Source organism: Centroberyx affinis, unplaced genomic scaffold (assembly GCF_046629955.1).
Source record: "Centroberyx affinis isolate AG114_WGS23_722 - 3 ecotype Tasmania unplaced genomic scaffold, CSIRO-AGI_Caff_v1 ptg005877l_1, whole genome shotgun sequence".
NCBI lineage: Eukaryota > Metazoa > Chordata > Actinopteri > Beryciformes > Berycidae > Centroberyx > Centroberyx affinis.
In genome coordinates, this window is record NW_027282983.1 from 5,697 (window position 1) to 25,879 (window position 20,183).

A 20,183-nucleotide genomic window follows, 5' to 3' on the forward strand; every position below is an offset into this window, starting at 1 on the left:
TTTTCTCCTATGGTAAAAATGTGTTCCTCCTCCAGAGACTCCTTTGAATGAATGCCCACTAGTTAGAGCTGCATGATAGCATTTTCATTGCTGAATGTTGGGATTGTGATATGAATTCTAATACATGTGGACACAGCTTTTTCTGTCATTTCTATCAAGGCATTATTGTAGCAGAAAACTCACATATTGGAATTTACACCCATAGAAAATGTGTCCAACATGTGTCCTGACATTAAATTTGAATTCATTGAAATGATTTACAAATGTGCAAATCAATATTTGAATGAATGGAATAGAAGCTGCAAACTCTTAATGTGATATTTGCTCAAATTTATTTTAAAGCAGTGAGTGTGTGACCTGGATGAAGAACCATTTAAAGCAGGTTTTTCCTCCTTTTTTCCAGGCTATCTAAAACCATACAGATTTCATCATGCAAACTTTAATGTTGTAAAGATGTCTTCCTCCTTATGGTTCCTAGTTAGTTATGTTTTATCACCTCTAAGTATTTATCATAAGGGTTATCATATTCATATTGAATTTGGTTAGTTAAAAGTTGGCAGGCGGCCCCAATACTTTCCTGTTCTCTCGCCAAACTCAGCATAAATGATTCAGCAAACAGTATTTTAATAAAAACTTCATAACTTTCTAGCCCTGATGCATGCCGTTCTGTCTTCTATGCTATGCCAAGCTCCATCCAAAAGTCTGGCAGTTATGTTCTTTTACACTATGCCAAGCTCCATTCAAAATTCTGGCAGTAATGTTGCCAAATGTACATACTACTACATACCTGATAGAATGTGTTTTAAGAACTTTCATGAATGATTATTGACTTTTGGTAAATTCGGCATACATAAGATCCACCAAGCGACACTTTATTCCAATAAAATCTCAATTTTTACAATCGGTCCACACTGCTCGCTACTGCCCACCATGGTGAATGTTGGTAAAAAAAAGTTTAAAATGTTATTAAAATTAAGTGAGGCTTGGTAAGTGAGTGATGTTCTATTATGTGTGTATCATTTGCTGATAAGATAAATAAGGCAAAACAAAATACAAAATATCAACAAAATATCTTTTGATAAATACTTAAAGGTGAAACATGCCTCACTGGCAGCCATAAGACACATAATATGAAAACTGTATATTTTCAGATTGGCAGAAAAGCTGCCTTGAAAGGCTCTTCTGATTGGTCATCATCACCACCACCAGCTCTCTCCTTGCAGCGTCTTGAAGGCTCAGATCTACAAATCACTTTTACAACAAATGCTCCACAACTGTAGCAAAAGTGAGTCGCCATTTGTGACGCGTAAGACAGCATCTGATAGGTTGCAACAGCAGATTCGAGAAGTTGTAGAGAAATATATTCAAGAAAAAAACAAATGTGAGCAATTACTGTATTAGCTTTTTGCCGCTGCTTGCACATTTGTAAATCTTTTCTGTGAATTCACATTTAGAACACGATTGCGTGAATATTTCTGTGTGTAAATTCCGACATGCCAATTCTAGCAGGTGTTTTGCCTGATAGAAATAATACCGTCATACATTTATTCTTCACTGCTTCAAAAACAAAACAAAAAAAAAACGTGTGCATACAGAGGATGGTGCATGTGGAAAGTTGCTAATGCTTCTTTGACAGGAATCTTGATATATGCAGACAAGGGATTCGGTGCAGCCCAAGACTACCTTGTTTGAAATCCTGTCCAAAAGCACCTTTCCCTTTAAGAAGGACTTGTTGCCTCTTGCGATTGGGAAATCACAGAAGTCAATATCGCAATTTCAATATTTTTTTTGATTAATTGTGCAGCGCTGCCACTAGCCTGTGCCTAGTAATTTTGCCGCAGGGTGCAAAATTTCCCTTACGGTGCACTGACAGGGCTGGTAGGCCGCTCACAGGCCAAGAGCTTATCAGCTGTTTCTGTGGCCTAAAGCAGTTTAGGTGTACAAGTGCATCCCTCTGGACAGGACACCGGTCTATCACAGGGGTTTACCCCAATCCACCTCTTTAATGCTGAGTGCCAAGCAGAGAGGCTTAGAGTGTAGAGCGACTCTGCCAGGGATCAAACCCCAAACCTCACAGCGCCTGGGTGGACTCTTACCTCGGCCGCTGATCTGGTGTGAAGACAGCAGCCATATATCCTCCTTAGGGAACTGACCAAACCCCTTAATCTCTGCCTATATAAAGAGCTCTATTCCAAAAGTTCAAAAATTGGTTAACTTTATTTAAGTATGATGAGGATATTCATAATTAATCAAAATGCTTATTAACTCAGGTACTAACTGATAATGCCTACACTTGTCACTAACTAATACACTAACCTACGTCCATGATGAGAAAGGTCAGAATTTGCATCAAGAAGAGCTGTGACACAAGCCTCCCCTGCTATAACAGCTTCTAATACCCTCACATAACACCTAGTATCCATTATAGCTGTGTGGATTAAGCAAAGTGTCATTAATATATCCTAGCAAATAACAGACACATTTGTGGTTTCCCTCCAGACAAATGATTAATCAAAACCATGGATTACTCTGTGACAGGATGTGAAAACAAGAAACAGAAGTTAAATAGACCTATGGGGACATAAACCAGTTTAACAGAGCTTACAGAATAATTATTTATCCTCGCAGTGCTTGATGGAGTTTTTGCTAAAACTTATTAACAATGCTTGGCAGACCGCATTTCATATTTCACAGAGGCCTAAATGTGGGAACTAATTTCATTAAGGAACAGTTGTCACAACATTGTGATAAGAAGTAAAGGTCATGCAATTACTGTAAGAACCTTAAAACTTTTCTCAAATTTCTCTATCCTAAGTTTCTTCACAGTGCAGCAAAATTCAGAGCTTCAGCCTTAGGCGGTTGCTGAAAAAGAGCTAATCATGTCAACTTCTGAGGGTTTTTAAGACCTGTTACAACCAGAAAAGAACAATAACAAAACACAATCACACTGAGTCTCTGAGGAGCCTAACCACCTATGGAAAGACAGCTTAACACCTGGGGATTGCAGCTGTCCTTTCCTTTTTTTTTTTTTTTTTTTTTTTTGCTTCAATTTCCGCACTGTAATTGCTTCATCAGGACCGAGTAGTTGATGAGAACAAACAATGCCTGGGGTCGTAACAAACACATAATAAGAAATATGTCACTATTTTAATGCAATATTTTAACAACACAGGGTATTGCCGCATTAAATTTCATCTGGATTCCTACACTTATAAAACAAGAACATCATAACAGCCTTTTTTTTCACTTTATCTTCTTTTTTTTTTATTTAAAAGAGAAATGCAGAATCTGGCTCATTGAGTTTCATATCAAAGCATTTCTCTTCTTTGCACGGATCGGAATGAGATTATTTTCCACTAGCAGATCAGGCTTGTCTGGAATCCTTTAGGCTAATAGAACAGGAAACAACACTGACAGTCACCCATTATGAATGATGCAGTAATGCCCCACTTGACACAGATTTTTGTTGGATTGTGATTTGTTGGTGATTTGTAATTACAGTGTAACAGGGGCCGTGCTGTTTTCTGGTTTATAAACACGGGAAAACTGGGATAAGTTTGTATTTTGTATGGGGGAAAAATATTTCTGTTGCTAACAATGAAAAGATGTGTAACAAGACACTTTGAATTCTGCTCCTTAAATCTGATTAGAAGACAAGAAGACAAAGGATGATGGACATAGAGTACAGAGAACATACAGTTTCATACAAATACAGGACACAAGATTTTTATCCATCCATCCATCTATCATCCATCCATCATTCCTCCCTCTACCCATCTATCCTTCATCTACATCCAGCCTTGCACTCATCTCCCATATCCATCCATTGGCCCTTACCTTTTCTGCCGACTGCGCCGTGCCAAAGAAGATGGGTATGAAAGCCAGCCACACGATGCAGGTGGTGTACATGGTGAACCCAATGGGCTTGGCCTCGTTAAAATTCTCTGGAACCCCGCGGGTCTTTATCGCGTAAACAGTACATGTCACCATCAACAAGATACTATAACCCAACGAGCAGATGATCTGAAGATCTGTGATGTCGCATTTTAACACCCCCCGGGCCAGATTTGGGTTGATGGTCTTCTGCTCATCGTAGTCTATGATGGTGTTGGGCGGGTCCACCCCGAACCAAACAAACACACCGAGGAGCTGCACCGAGATGAGGCTCGAGGTGATCGCCAGCTGTGAGGTGGGGCTGATCAGCCTGGGCGCCGTCACCGACTTCTTACCCTGCTCGAAGATGCGGTAGATGCGGTTGGTTTTGGTGAGCAGAGCGGCGTAGCTGATGCACATCCCCAGACCCAGGAAAATCCTCCTGAAGGAGCACACGCCGATGTCCGGCTTGGCGATCATCAGGAACGTGATGATGTAACACAGAAAGATCCCCGTCAGAAGAACGTAGCTCAGCTCCCTCCCGGACGCTCTAACAATCGGTGTATCGTTGTACCGTATGAACGTCGCCATGACGAAAATGGTAGCGATGATCCCGAGCATGGCCAGGAAAACCGGGATCACAGCCCAGGGCGAGTGCCATTCCAGTTTTATTATGGGTATAGGCTGGCATGCTGTGCGGTTGATGTTGGGCCTCATGTTGTAGGAGCAGAGCTTGCAGGAGAACTCGTCAAACTGGTACTGGTAGCCGTCGCAGGGCTCGCAGTGCCAGCAGCAGGGCATTCCTTTCACCACCTTCTTCCTCTCGCCGGTTTTACAGGGCAGGCTGCATACGGAGCTGGGGATGTCCTGCTCCCCTCGAGGCCACTGCATGTCCTCGATCTGCAGAGACAGCATGGGAGACAACGAATAGTTAGATTCAGTGGCTTAATGGTAAATGCAAAGGTAGGCACACTTAGTTTTTGGCTCACATGTTAATTCTGGCTGTTTTTACATGCGATTAAAGATATTTCTTAAATCAGTTTTGCAAACCTTGCGGCCTCATTCACACCCATTCAATTCCAAACAGCATAAAAACAACTTAGGCTGGTAAAGGTAATCCATCACTGTGAATCAGAAGCCAACAACCACGTTTTACAGAGTTGCATCGGAACGGCAATATCAGGCTATAAACGTTTACATTTTAAAAGAAGTTCCAGTAACCATTTCATATTAATGCGCGCATTTGGGAACACTGCAAGAGCCGAGACGAGACAGGAGGCACCGCCTTACTTCTGCTTTCTGCTTGTAAACAAACATATTGCTTCTGGGTCATTACATGTCCAAGTTCTGAGTTTTCCTCTCCAAAATGAGTCTGTCAACCAACGGCTAACATTCTCTGTGGTTATATTAGCTGTCAATGACATCCCAGTCAAGCCAGTGTGCGAACCATAACAAGACGCTTCCGCCAGTCCGTAAAAGGAAACGGAATTTAAAACTAGATTTTACACAATTACATCTTGTGTTTGTTTCAAAATATTTACTTTGAAAAACAAGCTAGAATTATTGTCCTTTAACAACTACCACTACCACTACCAAACAAAAATCCATTATATTTTCAAAATAGTATTATTTCCAGACCCTTTCAAGAAAAATTCTTATATAGTTTTGTCTGACAGTACTTCATAAGGTATGCTGTGACTTTATATCAAAAACATTAGCTCAAAAAAGCGGTTCCCTTGTTTAAAAGCTGAGTTTAGGTGACTTTCCCTTCCACTACATCCATGATTGCATTATGTGAAAATGTAAAAGCTGTCAAGGGCTTAAAAATTAGGCTGCATTACAGGGCCTCTACTTGGTATTTTGGAATATATTACAGATCTTCACTATACTTCTCCAAGGTGAAAGTAAAAAATAATAAATTACAGACCTCCTGCTTGTTAATTTGGAATATGTTTAAAATCACAATTTTCTCCATTTGAAAGATGGAAAGCAGTTAGAGGTTAGAGTATAGGTGAAGGTGGAAAGAATAAGTTACTGTGCATGTTATATTGGTAAAAATAACTAAAATTACATATCCTCAATGAAGAGAGATATTATGACAGTGAATGGTTACATTAGATGGAAAAATACAAAAATAATAATAATATTAGAACCCCTTACTTCAGAATACTAATGTCTCCCCCCATATCTATGCCTATGCCTGTGGCTGCATTGCATTCTGGTCTATTGAGGCTGCTGTCGTTGGAGAAATTGGTGTCTCTGCCTCTTCTACGATGGATTTCCCATCGTAGAAGAGGCAGAGATACCAAGTGATTGTTGAATATATTGCAGTCAAGCTCTACTGCATTGGAAATATCTCAATATGATGTCACATCAATTTTTCCTCGATTCCTAGATTTTTCATTTTCATTTTCCTTTGTAGATTTTGAGTTTGGACTAAACAGTAAAAACAAATGAGTGGGGCAAACACTTGTCCCCTCTCATAGATTCCCATCCAAACAATGTATTTCTACCATGTCAGTTAACCAAATGTAAATATGTAGCTATTAGTATTTTTGTCAGCCTGTCATGAAGTAAGTTACATTTACTCTTACACATGGATGTCTCGATTGCTAACAGAATAAAAGGGTGAGAATGAACAACTTTATGCTGCCAGAGAGAATGGTAGCAGTGTTTGGGATTTAGCTATCCAACAAACACCTGGATGGCCTGTGTGTATCTATAAAAGGGAAATGCGGAACTCTCTTTCAGAGGTTCTTGGTAAAAAACCCACACATGGCTTTACCTTGAACCCTAAGTGCAGGAGAAAAAAATAAATATAAAACCTCAGTGACCCAGTCTCAGTCTATTCCATACACTCTAAAACCTAGAAGTTCACCATGTGGTAGAAACCCATTGTAAGTAATGGCATTGTAAGACATCGACTCTGAGGTTATGGTTGCTTGGTCCTGGATTTATAGCTAGGATCTTATCTTTAAGTGTGTAGCACCGCTGTTAAACAAGCATTTGCTTTGGCTCTGGTGTGTGTGTGTGTGTGTGTGTGTGTGTGTGTGTTGTTACTGAAGCAAAGGTCTCATTGATTTGACAGCTTGACCGCCACTAATGAGTAATGAATACCCTATTAGGGAAATATCAATATGGATAAATTCCACCTGGATCATAACAGTTATCTGAGTAGATATGTCAGTTATCTACAATTACTACTCAATATTATAGCCGGGCGGCATAGTGAGTAGGAGGAATGCCTTGCAACTGGAGGACCGGGGTTGAAGCCCCCATGGCGACAAGCATCCGAAGTGTCCTTAAGCAAGGCACTGAAATCTACGAGCTTGAGGAGCGCTGGTCTGTACCTGACCCATGAGAGAATTTCCCCTAGGAAGTATCATATTATTGTTATATTACACTGGGAAAAGAGAGCAATAGGATTAGTCAGAAGTCCTCAATATTTAATTTTCAATATGCTATTGTATGAAAAGGGGCAGGGGAAAAGAGCTGCACTGTGAAAGAAAATATGTAAATCTCCTAGTTCACATCTTACCAATAGTGTTCCAGGCCCTTCTTGACTCTATGCCCAGGCTTGGAAGCAGTTCTGGTGACTGATGGGGGCCAAATACCCGATTATTGTGTGTTGATGTTTCTTTATTTTGGCAGTTAGCTGGCTTCTGTTTGAAGGTTTTGAAAAGACTTGGAGGGATTTCAAGGGCTACTGTGACCCAGAACTGATCAATTACACAGAGTTAAGGGCATCCTCAAATAGATTATCTACGAAAGACAGATCTGTCAAATCAGTCCTTGGTCTCAGAGGCCAGTGGCAATACTAACCAGTCAAATATTGATACGGGATGTTATCACCTCCCACTATCATCCAGACTCTCCAGCCTCCCTGTGTAGCTCCAAAAAGCCAAGTTGATAACCTGGGAAAGTTGGGGATAAAACGCTGCATCAAACCGACAGACTGAGTCAGCCTGAGTCTTGTATTTGGCCACGGTGAGCACGGTTCAGAACCACAACAAACCGGCAAACTCTAAACAACCCTCTAATCTCCCTCCCCCCCAAAGGCGCCAGGCCAACACTGAAGAAAAGGAAAAGAAATAAAACAATTTCTTCCCTCCTCTTCTTTTTCTTCCTCCCACACATCTTCTGCATATCTCACCCTCTCTGCCACCACTCTTTCTCTTTCTGCATTTCTTTTCTATTATGAGGTTCCGCTCACATTCATCAGCCCTTTCTTCCACCCATCCATCCTTCGCTCCCACACTTTGTCCACTTCCAACACTCCAGCTAAGCTTTTTAACTATATGCCAAGCGCTGTGACACATGGGCCATCAAAATTACATGACCAGCTGACACAAATCCCTACTGCTCCTCCTCAGTAATATCTCATACGCAGGTGAATATGTCGCCCCATTTAGCACATGAAATGTATTCAAATGCGACTCGTCATGTAAGAAACAAGCTTTACTATACAGAATTGATGAGCGGCAGAGTTGCGCCTGGTTATGAAATGATTCGCGGCTTCACAAATCCAAAAGGGATTCAGACCGGGGATTCAAATGGGATTCAAAGCGCCAGGAGCGACGGTGGGTCAATCATTTAAATGGAAACACCATCCGTCTACCCTTCGCAGCGGTCGGGAGGGCTGCCAGCTACTGCGGCGTGTTCAATAATTCACTCAGGTCTTTGAAGAGGTGTCACAGCTGGTAGAGAGATCTGGACAAGAGGTCTCTCTGGTCTTAAATCTGTGACTATGCGCCCATACAAAAGTCCACATGTTCCCATTTTCCGGGCACCTCCAGCCGAAGAGCAGCCTTTACCCAGTGAGTCAGTCACAGGGTCCTGAACTCCTGCTGCTCCTACAACCCGACATGACTTCGTGAAAAAGATGAAATGAAATGGAGACCAGTGTCTGCCGTGGCACAGACTTTATCTCACAGGTTTAAAAAAAAACAAGTCTATAGGAGTATGAGCGTGGACTCTCTGGCGAAGGGGAATTCAAATAACGCACAAAAGAAACACATCACCTACTCTCTGAAACACCTGCCGATTCCTACAGTTCAAAAAGAACTCAAGGCAATTAAAAAGGTCCCTGCCAGTGAATTTAACACAATTTAAAATTCCTCTTCAAAGAAATCAAAGTTTCATTAAAATCTAATTATTAAAAAAAGAGACAGAGAGAGAGAGGGGGAGCGAGATGGCGAGAGAGCAAGAGAAACCAGAGACAGAGAGTTGACAGATTATACTGTTAGGATGGTTGGCGCCATTAAACCTCAGCGCCGTGCGGTTGAAGAGAGAAAAGAGAGAGAAAAAAGTGCAGGGGAGTGAAAGATTATAAGAAAGCAGGGAAGTACAAGCTGCAGAACTAGAAACAAGAAGGAGGGAGACAAGAGGAGCAGATTATTTCTTTTAGCAGTTTTCTGCAGAGACAAGAGAGAAGAACAGAGAAAAGAGAGCAGAGGGGGGCGAGAGTTCTCTTTGTGCACAACCTCGCCATCTCTCTCTCTCTCTCTCTCTCTCTCTCTCTCTCTCTCGCCATCCATCTCTTCTATTTCGGTCTACCTCTCTCTACCTTTCTCTATACCTCTTTCTCTTTGGTTCTCTTTCTCCCTTATCAGTCCCAGGCAGACCTTTGCTCTTCCGCCTGCCTCTGCTCTGCAGTCAGACTCCGCTGCCAATAAATTGTCTGCCCACCGGCTTGATGTCGTTGTAGGCTGCAGGTCAGGTGAGCACTTCAAATGGCCTGACATTAGCATCGGTCTGCATAAATACACTGTATACACTGTCCAAACAAACGAACCGTCAGTAAGAAAAAAAGAAGAAGAAGAAAACCTGCTCCGTCTCTGCAGATACTGGAGGTGAAACTGCTTCGTTCTTCCTTTTAGCATCTCTCTCTTTCACTTTGTTCGTCTGCCTGCTGTTGTCCTCCCCTCTGCTTCATGCTCTTCTCTCTCTCTCTCTTTCCCTTAAATCTTGTTCCATTTTTCAAATTCACGTATCTATCCAGGGCAATGGTTCTAAAAGTGGGGTCCTGGGGCCTCCAGGGGTCCTTGAGGGGGTTTCAGAGGATCCCCAGCCAAATGAGGAATAGTTTAATTTATTGCACTATGATTTAATTCACCAGAAATTACCCCACTTGGAGAAAGCAATAATTTTGAAGAATGTAATAATCACTATTATAGTCATAGGTTTCACTGTTATACCACTATTATATCTTTATGTACAGCATAGACAATTTAGTACTAAATCAACAACAACAAATCTTCCTGTATGGGTCCATGGGATTAAATCAAATTGGGGTCACGTTGAATACTGCTGTGTTTATGAGTCATGGTGTATGTGTATGTGTGTGTGTGTGTGTGTGTGTGTGGGTGGGCGCTTTCCCTACACTGGTGTTCGCTGGGAGCGGTTAATCCATGTGCTCATTAGCTCCCTCCTCCTCGGCCCTTCCCACAGCAATTTAACGGCAGCCACCAGCGCACACCGCAGTTCATTATCCAGCCTTTAGGGGGCCCCAATCCCTGAGCTCATCATTAAATACGCTAAGGAAATAGTAATGGGATTAACGGCGCTGTTGCTATGGATACGATACAAGATCCATCTCCTGCTTGGCCTTGAGTCTTTACTGCCCCGCACCGCCCCTCCTACTGCTTTCTTACTTTCTCATTCCATCCTGCTACTGTTGGTTCATTACTCTATCCATGCAACTGCAATAAAACACTTTTAAAATATGGCTTTTTGCTGTTTCTAATTTTTTTTTCTTGTTCTTTGTTCAGACATATAGTAATTGGCTCCTTATTTCCCTCTGTGTGTCCTTTGATTGTTTGTTTCTTCCTTCTTTCCTTCCTCATTTGCACTCTTCCCTCTTTTGATCGTAGCTCTTTCCTCGCCTCCAACCTTTCTTTCTCCTTCATTCCCTCCCCCCTCTTTTTCCGTCACCTTTCTTTCTTCCATCACCCCGACTGAGACTCATTTCAGTGTTTCAGCTGTTCCAAATCGCTCATGCCCTCACAGTGGAACAGATTTTTTATGCTAATGCTAATATGCAAGTCAATGGGACTCTCCACCTTCCTATTCGTTCCCATACAGCGTAGTACAGTCATCGGCTGTGCGTAATGGCTCCTGTCAGTTGTGACTAACTGCCTCTGTTAATTATAAAAGTCGTCAAAACTCAAGCATCCCTCAACTGAGTCAACTAACATCTCACCACCATGCAGGCACAAATGCACCCACAAACACACAAAAATACACACACACACGCACACACGCACGCAGACTCTAGTTTCCTTCCTATTAATGTGTGGCACAGTCATTAACTTGGCGACTGTGGATCATGATTAAATTGATTAATTGAATGGAAAGGGAAATAACTCCCCCAGATCCCTGTGAGGCTGTGTGCCGTTGAATGTACACAGTTAGCAGATTAGTGGCAAGCCCGAGTGACAGGAACAAAATGAGAAATAGAAAGGAAAACAGAGCGAACAGACAAGAATCGCTGCCCCAACAGGTTCACTGTGGCGACTGAGTCATTTCATACCTCAACAATGCATTTGAACAAAATAAGATTGCATTCATATGACAAATACACAGTGCGGAACTAATTTCCTTCCACGTCACATTTTGATTAACTGCGAAAGCATTCAATACGCTCATTAAAAAGCGAAGTGGGGGGGGGGGGGCATGTGAGACTATTAGGTGACCAAGGAGACATCCTGCCTGGCTGAATTAATGATGGCATATTTGGAGATAAGCCCAGAATGGTTTAGGCCATGAGTACAATCATTTAAGAATTATTTAAATACATTGTATATGATGCATTGGTGCATTTAAAATGAAAAATCCACCCCCGGGATTCGCAGTTATATATGATCGATCTGAGTTGTTCAATGCATTTCAGGGGATATTTTGTCATGAAGTGTCGCAATTTACTTTTTTGGTGAACCCACTTTCCCTCAACCTGCCTCAACTACTTTAGGAGTAGTTAGAGAGTCACACCCTTTACTCAAAACGTGCATTATAGTCTATTGAGGATACTGTTGGTGGAGAAATTGGTCTCTCTGCCTCTTCTACAATGGGTTTCTCCCTGTATGATTGCTGAAAGTTTCATGCAAAGTGGTGAGTCCATAAAGAAGCCCTTGCTCTGCTTGATTCTGAGGGAGTGACACCAAAACCTGCTATCAAACTCCATTCACTGCACTGGAAATATCTCAGCGTGATGTCACATCGTCTACATCTAAGAAAAACACACTGCCGAACAACAACATGGACCCAGAAATGCAAGGTACATCGCAAATGGCAGTTTTTTAAACAGTGTTAGAAGTGTTTTAGGGTGGATTTCTAGTTTAGATATATTAGTATAGAAGGACACGGTTCTTGTTATGGAGTGAGGTGGTTCTGGGTTTACAGATTTTAATCTTCTGGAGGTGTCATGGGCAAACTTCAGTGAATCATCTTCGTAGGCACAGTTTAATGTCGCAAAGGATAGACACATCTGATCCTGTGCGTTAAGAAATAGTGTACATATATAACTTATTTTAATACGCCTGATGCTGCTCCGTTACGCCACCGCCAAGAGGAATTGTTTGAGAAACCATGCGGTACTAATGCAGGATGGATGCAGAGTGAGTTTTACATTTGCTACCACTTTATGTAATGTTTAAATCAACAGATGACAAAAGAGACTCTTCAAGAATACTTAGAGAACTTTCTGAACGGAAGCAAGGATTAAAACAGATTTCAAAGCCGAGAGGAAAATGAAAAAAAAAAAAAAAACATCTTCAGTTCAGTTAAGCCTTCATCATAATCCCAGAGGGCAACATATTTGCTGAAGCTTTTACGAGCAACTTTTTCTGTTCAACTTTATTTGGAGTCTTAAATGTTGCGCTCATGGGTGACCTGCTGCGACCTTTGATTATTCAAAAGCAAATAATGAAAACCGTGCGTATATTAACGGCTAAGAGGGAGAGAAGTGTGTTTCCCCACAGGTGAGAAATTAAATGCCTTTGTTCTCTTGTTCAGGTGTTGAATAAATCTGAATAAAAACACACTCCTAACCCTTCTTCAAAGAAAAGTTACAGTCAGGAGAAAAACAACAAAATTTGAATAATTATATTCCTTTCAACTGCATTCCCAAGAAAGCCAAGCCAAACCCCGGCAAAAGCAGCACACTATTATATAACTGAAAATTGAGACAGTATAGTACATCACTGAAAGCAGACATCGGTATGACTAAATAAATTCCCACACAATATATCTTTGAAACAAATGGTTCAGTCGCTGTTGTGCAGAGCAGTATGCATGATGAAAGAGTGGGAATCCACATCTACAGGCACTGTTGCTGCTCTATTAGCCAAATGGGGAAAAGCCAGAGACAAACAACAAAGACAAGGTAATTCTTCTGTTTCCTCCTGGAAATAATCTTGACACTCTCTAAAGTAAACCAGTGTAAATTAAAACCAAATTGAATCACACAACACCACACCTCACAAATCCTCACCAGAGGAAACCTAACTTTCTATGAAGCAGTAAATTCCAAGATGTGAAAAAAAAAAAAAAAAAAATCCTTTGGGCTTTTCGTTCCTATAGTGGTATAAGAGGTACACATACACTCACCGAGCACTTTATTAGGAACACCTGTACACCTGCTTATTCATGCAATTATCCATTCAGGCAACCATGTGGCAGCAGTGCAATGCATAAGATCATGCAGATACAGGTCAGCGGCTTCAGTTAATGTTCACATCAAGCATCAGAATGGGGAAAAAATGTGATCTCAGTGACTTTGACTGTGGCATGGTTGTTGGTGCCAGACGGGCTGGTTTGAGTATTTCTGAAACTGCTGATCTCCTGGGATTTTCACACACAACAGTCTCTATAGAGTTTACAGAATGGTGCGAAAAACAAAAAAACATCCAGGGAGCGGCAGTTCTGCGGACGGAAACGCCTTGTTGAGGAAAGAGGTAAGAGGAGAATGGCCAGACTGGTTGGAGCTGACAGAAAGGCGACAGTAACTCAGATAACCTCTTTACAACTGTGGTGAGCAGAAAAGCATCTCAGAACGCAACACTGGAGGCGGATGTCACTTTGCTAGCCGGTTGACACTGAGCTGAAAGCTGATACCTACCCAGTAGTAGTAAGGTTTTCCTAATAAAGTGCTTGGTGAGTGTATATTTGTCAGAGGTCGGAGCTCGAGTCACATGACTCAAGTCATACTCAAGTGACAATTCCAATTGCTTGAGACTTGACTTGATGCATGAAGAGAATACTTGAGACTTGACTTGGGTTCTGGTGACTTGGGGCTTGACTTTGACTTGTACTTTGATGACTTGAACAGGTTTCTAAAGTCTTCCACCTGACGTGACAGTTCCACCAGACGACTGAATTTAAATTCTGTTTTCTAAATTTGTGTGGAATGATTGAATTTATTGAAGTTGAAACTGATTATAGAAATCAAACTCATGATGTACTTTGACTAACATGGCTAACATTTGTATCCTATACCATATTGCACTGAAAAGTCCTAGATATTTAGTTTTGTTTAAGATATTAAATTGATACTGGACTCTTGATTTGTTCTGACTTGACTTGCTGTTCTTGTGCCTCAAGACTTGAGACTGACTTGGGCATCGAGCAAAGTTGACTTTGTCACACCTTTGATGTTTGTTAGACTTTTTTCTCAAACAGTGGATGAAAAGTCAATGAAAGTCAATGAAAAGTGGGATAAAAAGGAAGATCGGTGCTGAATGTGGTTCCCTTGGGCAGCTATTCTCAGTGGTTCACTGTTCACTGAACTTATACAAATGCAAGACTGCTAAATAGGGCAAATCCTCTTGAGAACTCCAACATCGCTTTACGGACCACATTGACAGCAGCAGGAAGGAAGGAAGGGGGAAGCATATTTGCTGACTTCAACCAGTCAGAACCAGATTTTCTTCATGAGCCAGTCAGTGTGAGGATTTGAACTGGCAACCTCCTGCTCTCAAGATGGCTTCTCTAACCTCCTAGCTACTCCTGGCCCCATTCAGGAGGGACGGACAGTCCTCATGAGCTGCTTGTGTCTCCTAAGGGCCGTCTCTGTCCTCTCGAAATCTCTCCATCTGACTCATAAAACAGCTAAAAGGGCTGTGAAGGATTGCTCTCACAAAGATCAAGGTCAAATTTCATTACTCCTAATGAGGCTTAGCACCCATCAGAATCTCCTTCCTTCTCTCTCTTTCTTTCTCTCTCTCTCTCTCTCTTTCTCTCTCTCTGTCTCCCTTTCTCTCCCTCTCTAGCTTTCAGACATGAAAGACGAAGTAGCAGCAGATTTCTGCATCGGGGAGAGAGATTTCAGAGCCATTATAGATAACGTTGCAGGAGAAGACGGTATCTTCTCCGTCGCTGCTGGGTCAGAATCACCTTTAATTGTCAAGTACATTCCACCTGGGATTTTTTCTTTGAAAATTGTTTCTGATATTTTTGTTCTCTCTGAGCACTAAGAGAATGAGACAATATGGCTTACTAAACCTGAGCATAGCTTCTGGAGATAGAGGAGTGAAGAGGTAGAGCTCTGCAGCAGCATTAGGCGGATATCGTCGCTTGTAAAAAGCCCCAAAAGCTTTTTAAGAAAATGGTAATTTCAAGCATATGAGGGTTGTTTAACTTCATGAATAATGTAACCTGTTTTCTGGTCTACAGGGAGATGAAATGTACAGTATTACTGTCAGTGGCTTAAGATACTGCTTCCTCCTCAGTCGATACATGAAAAGCATTGCAGTGTCTTCACTGTGTATATTTGTCTAGATGCAGTGGTCTTTGTAAATCTGTGTATCTGTGAATGTACATGTTATTGTATGTGTATTTTTATAAGCATAGGGTTTTTTTTGTGTGTGTGTGTGTGTGTGTTTTGTGTATGAGTATGTACACAAATGCATATGTTTATGTACATTTTTGCTTGTTTTTGTGAGTGTGTGTTTTGATGCTACAACTCTGCATCTGTTTGTGAAGCTTTGCAAGTTTGTGTATATAGGCATGTGCAGGCTTTTGTGTGTGTGTGTGTGTGTGTGTGTGTGTGTGTGTGCGTGTGCATGCGTCTGCAATCATGCATCTTTATACTATATGGGTAGCATGCATGTGCTGGTGTACATTCATGTGCCTGTCTGTGTAAATTTGTGATATGCTCTGTGTGTGTGTATCTATGTGTATTTGTGTGTATGAATGTGCATTTCATCGCTCAAACCTCTCCTCTCTCTCCTCCTCGGTGATTGTTGGGTTCGACTGGTCGTCTCTGATAGATGCTGTAATCACCCTGTCAGATCACTGAGCCGTTTCATGTATTTTTGAAGAGTGCGGAGCGTGCATTTCCATCCCCGACTATAACAAGCTCCATTATGGAGATACAGGCAGCTGAAGGGTCATAGCGCTTTGACATCAAAATATGTCTATCTCTCACTCTGATTTCTCTCACCGTCTTATGGAAATGCACAGTCTGGGGTTATAGAACAATGAGGTCCTAATGTATCTGTCTCTCTGTCATGCTATTCTCATTGTTTTTTTCTTGCTTTTTTTAGACCCTTCCGTACTCACATGTGGCTTTCTCTGATGCACCCTTCACTTTCTCTGCATGTGATATTTAATCCCTGTCTCTTCATGTTACATTTCAGACAGGAACATGCCATCAGAGGGCCGTGAGAAGATGAGATTCAAACATGATTCACTCTCTCTGTGTCTCAGTCTGTTTCACGGTTTCCTCTTCTCTCAAAGTGTTAATCAGCGAGGTCTGTGTGCGCTTCCCCGAGATCACCTGTCAGTCAAGCAGTGTGGGCAGTACTGTGATGTCTTTTTACTTGGATTTTCTGTTGATGACGTTTGAGTTTCTGTAGGCGGCGCTCTTATCTTTTGTCTGTTGAGCCATGGTGGCTATCACTGCTCATGCTAACTACCCAGTTCTTCTATTTATTCCAAACAAACTGCTGTTGCTGCTGCTGGAAACGTGAAACACATCACTTCTGGTGCGGCAGAAGACCGACACTGTGTTTAGAACAGCAAATGCGGGAGTCTCATATATTTATATTACTCTTTTTTTCTCCCAGCACCCATGAAAAGCTGATTTTATTATAGAACAGCAAATGTAAAAGCTTTCGTGAATCACTATTGTATTATATCAATCAGCGATAAAGAGTAGCACTGAACAGAAATTTATTCATATGAAAATATCACAGATTATTACTTTAAATGCGTCTGATGGACCGTCTTGACCCTTTCCTCTATTTGCTTACATTATATTATAGATTATAGAGAGAGAGGCATGCAGGCATATAGAGGAAGATAAGGTCCTAATATATATCTCCTTCTGTCTGTTTCTCGCTTCCTCCTTCCTCCTTCCTGTTTTATAGCTTTCACACTCTTCCCCTTCCAATATAGAGATGCATACAGGCGTAGGGTCACAGGAAGATGAGATCGTAATATGTCTCTCCCTTCCTTGCCCCCTCTCATCGCCTGTATTACAGCATCCACTCTTCCCAAGATCCAACTATCTTAAACCGCATCTGATATGCCATCTCTATCCTTTCTTTTTTTTCTCTTTTGACTAAATTATAGAGGGAGGCATGCAGCCAAAGGGTCACAGAAAGACGAGATTCCAATATCTCTCCCCCACGTCTGGGTGTCACTTTCTTGTACCATTTCAGTCACCGTTTTATCCCTTTCGCTCTCTACCTCGCACACTATGAAGACGCAGACAGGCGTAGAGTCACAGGAAGATGACATCATCATATTTCTCTCCCTCTCTGTCGGTTTCTCCCTTTTCCTCGCCCCTTTCTCTCAGTGTCTGCGCTATAGCATTTGCTTCGTGTGATCTACCTCTCTCAAACTGCATCTGATGTACCATCTTGCCGCGTCTGTCTCCTCATGCTCCATTACAGCGAGAGGCACACAGGCGTAGGGACAGAAAGACGAGATCCAGATACGTCTCCCTCTTTCTGTGTCTCTTTGCCGCTCGTTCCAATCTCGGCCATCGTTTTATATCCTCTTACACAAGGGAGACGGACACGGGCATAGGGTCATAGAAAGATGAGATAATAATACATCTGTGTCTCGCTCTATTCCTATAATCCTCGTCTCTAAAACTGCATGTTGTACCATTTTGATCCTTTTGTCTCTTTTGACTTCATTATAGAGAGAGGCACACAGTCAAAGGGTCATTGAAATCCCAATATGTCTTCTTCTGCCTGTCTGTCTGTTTTCTCGCTCACTTGTCGGATTTCAGGTCCCTGCTTTATATCCTACATTAAAGAGAAACATGGCCGCGCGTCAGAGTGAGAAGACCCCGAAATGTCTGTCCCTGTGTATCCGTTTCTCGCTTTCATGTCCCCTTTCATATTCAGGTTCTTTTTTTCACGGCTTTTACTCAGTTCCTCTGATCGGTCCTGTCTTTCATCCTCTACATCTGATGGACTATCTTGATCCTATATTGTCTCTTTTGCCAGGACTCTCACACACGTTTACTGAACTTTACTGAACATTACCCCCCACCAGCACCATCATCTTTCTATCATTCTATCTGATGTACAAGTCACCTTATAGTTCATCATGTACCATTCCCTTTACAACTGCCACACCAGTCACTTCTGCAAAATCGCTTTTTTTTTGCAGTCTGTTGCTCACTTTCTTGTCTCCTTTCATTCTTTTAGTCTCTGTTGTACGGCTTTTGCTCTCTTCCTCTAATCCCTCCTCTCTTATGCTGCATCTGATATACCATCCCTTATAGAGAGAGGCACACAGAGGCCACGCTAAAAAGATCATAGGGAGATGAGATGTCACTGTGTCGCTTGTGCCTGTGCGCCTTCATCTTTCCTTCACTGTCCTTTCCTCATCATGTGTTTCACTCTTTAATCTTCCCTCTTGGGCTGCATTGGAATTACGAGGCTAAATTCAAACTTTACTGCAAAGTCATTTTATTTAAAATGATAATTACAAAAAAAAGAAAAACTGGTTCACTTTCTTCAACTGTTCATACTGTTTTTTTCTCTTTGTGGGTGAATCTGCGAGTAGACTGTGTGAATCTGGTGATCACACAGTGGTTCAGTCACTTGGAAAAATGAGTGAAGTTTAAAATCACAATGACTCCTCCTTTGCAGAGTTGAGTGGATGGGAATTTACATGGCCAATTACTGGAAACAATGGACAGGAATGGTGAGCAGGTTACAGAAATGTTTGTGTGCAACACACTGCAAAATGACATGTAAAACTAATCAGAAAAGAAGTGGCAAACATTACTTTCCCTCAGACAACCCACTTCTGGTGTATCAATCCACTTAAACTCTGCCTTTTTTCTCGTTGACTGTTTCTCTCCTTTTTCTCAAAGTGAGCATTTTAGAGAGGTTGCCTCATCCTGTTCCTCTTCTCCCCTTTCCGTTTCCCTTTCTTTTAGTATAAATACCTGCAGCTTCTCACATAAATATGCATTTATTCAGAAAGCCTAAAAGACTATTCCAGGAAATGCACTCTTTGAGATTGATCTCCAAACCTAACATCCCACATTATCACAGAGAGAAGGAGGCAGAGAGGCAGAGAGAAGCTCACCAAGAAGTACAGCACAAGAAGTAGATCACCCATTTGACTTTTTGCCTTTTAAATGCTGAAAATCTCAAGTCAGAAACCTTCCCTGAAGACAGAAACAGAGAGGGAGAGAGGGTGAAGAAAGAAAGAAAGAAAGAAAGAAAGAAAGAAAGAAAGAAAGAAGGAGCGAGCATTCATTGAGCACTGTGGGGCTTCAGTCTCAGCACACAAACACACACACATGCAGACAAACACACACATGACATTTGGGACAAGGGCCAGCACTTGGAATCCAGTGGGAGAGTCATTTGTGACTCATCTGAGTCCAGAGAGACACGTAGGCACCGCAGCCATGTGGAAGCCTTCTCCTACCCCACGGTCCTTTCTGGTGCAGACGATAACACAATGTGTATATACACCGCATGCAGAAAGTATCACGTAGCATGCAGAATCAATTTGGCCCTCTGAAGAGACCGACTGCCAAGCTAATATACAAGGGGTTTACTAAAGGGGAAAAGAAATTACAAGTGATAAATTGAATTAATCTCAATTGAGGCTGGGAATGGGATGAAACAGGGTCTCCGGCCCAGAGAGGATTAGCGGCAGATGTCAAGAGAGAGGAGGGGAGAGGGAGGAAACGAATGAGGGAAAAATATCGTCTGTGTCAATAGACAATGTATATATATTTATTTATTTTCTGCAATACAGTTGACATTTGCTCCTGTGTGTAGGATAGTTTCACGACTCTGAGACCAGGCTATCATCAGGCTATCGACAAT

The 20,183-nt window shown here is 41.8% G+C and overlaps 1 protein-coding gene across 1 annotated transcript in view; it reads right to left on the reverse strand.

The window, feature by feature from the left end:
- Positions 1–3,837: 3,837 nt before the first annotated feature.
- The window catches only part of LOC139667904 (metabotropic glutamate receptor 7-like), a gene marked incomplete at its 3' end in the record, with an annotated part of 112,846 nt that continues 96,500 nt past the window's right edge, over positions 3,838–20,183 (reverse strand). Inside the window, exon 7 of the mRNA XM_071547391.1 lies at positions 3,838–4,773. Coding sequence (XP_071403492.1) covers positions 3,838–4,773 — 936 coding nt within the window. The remainder of the gene's footprint in view (positions 4,774–20,183) is intronic.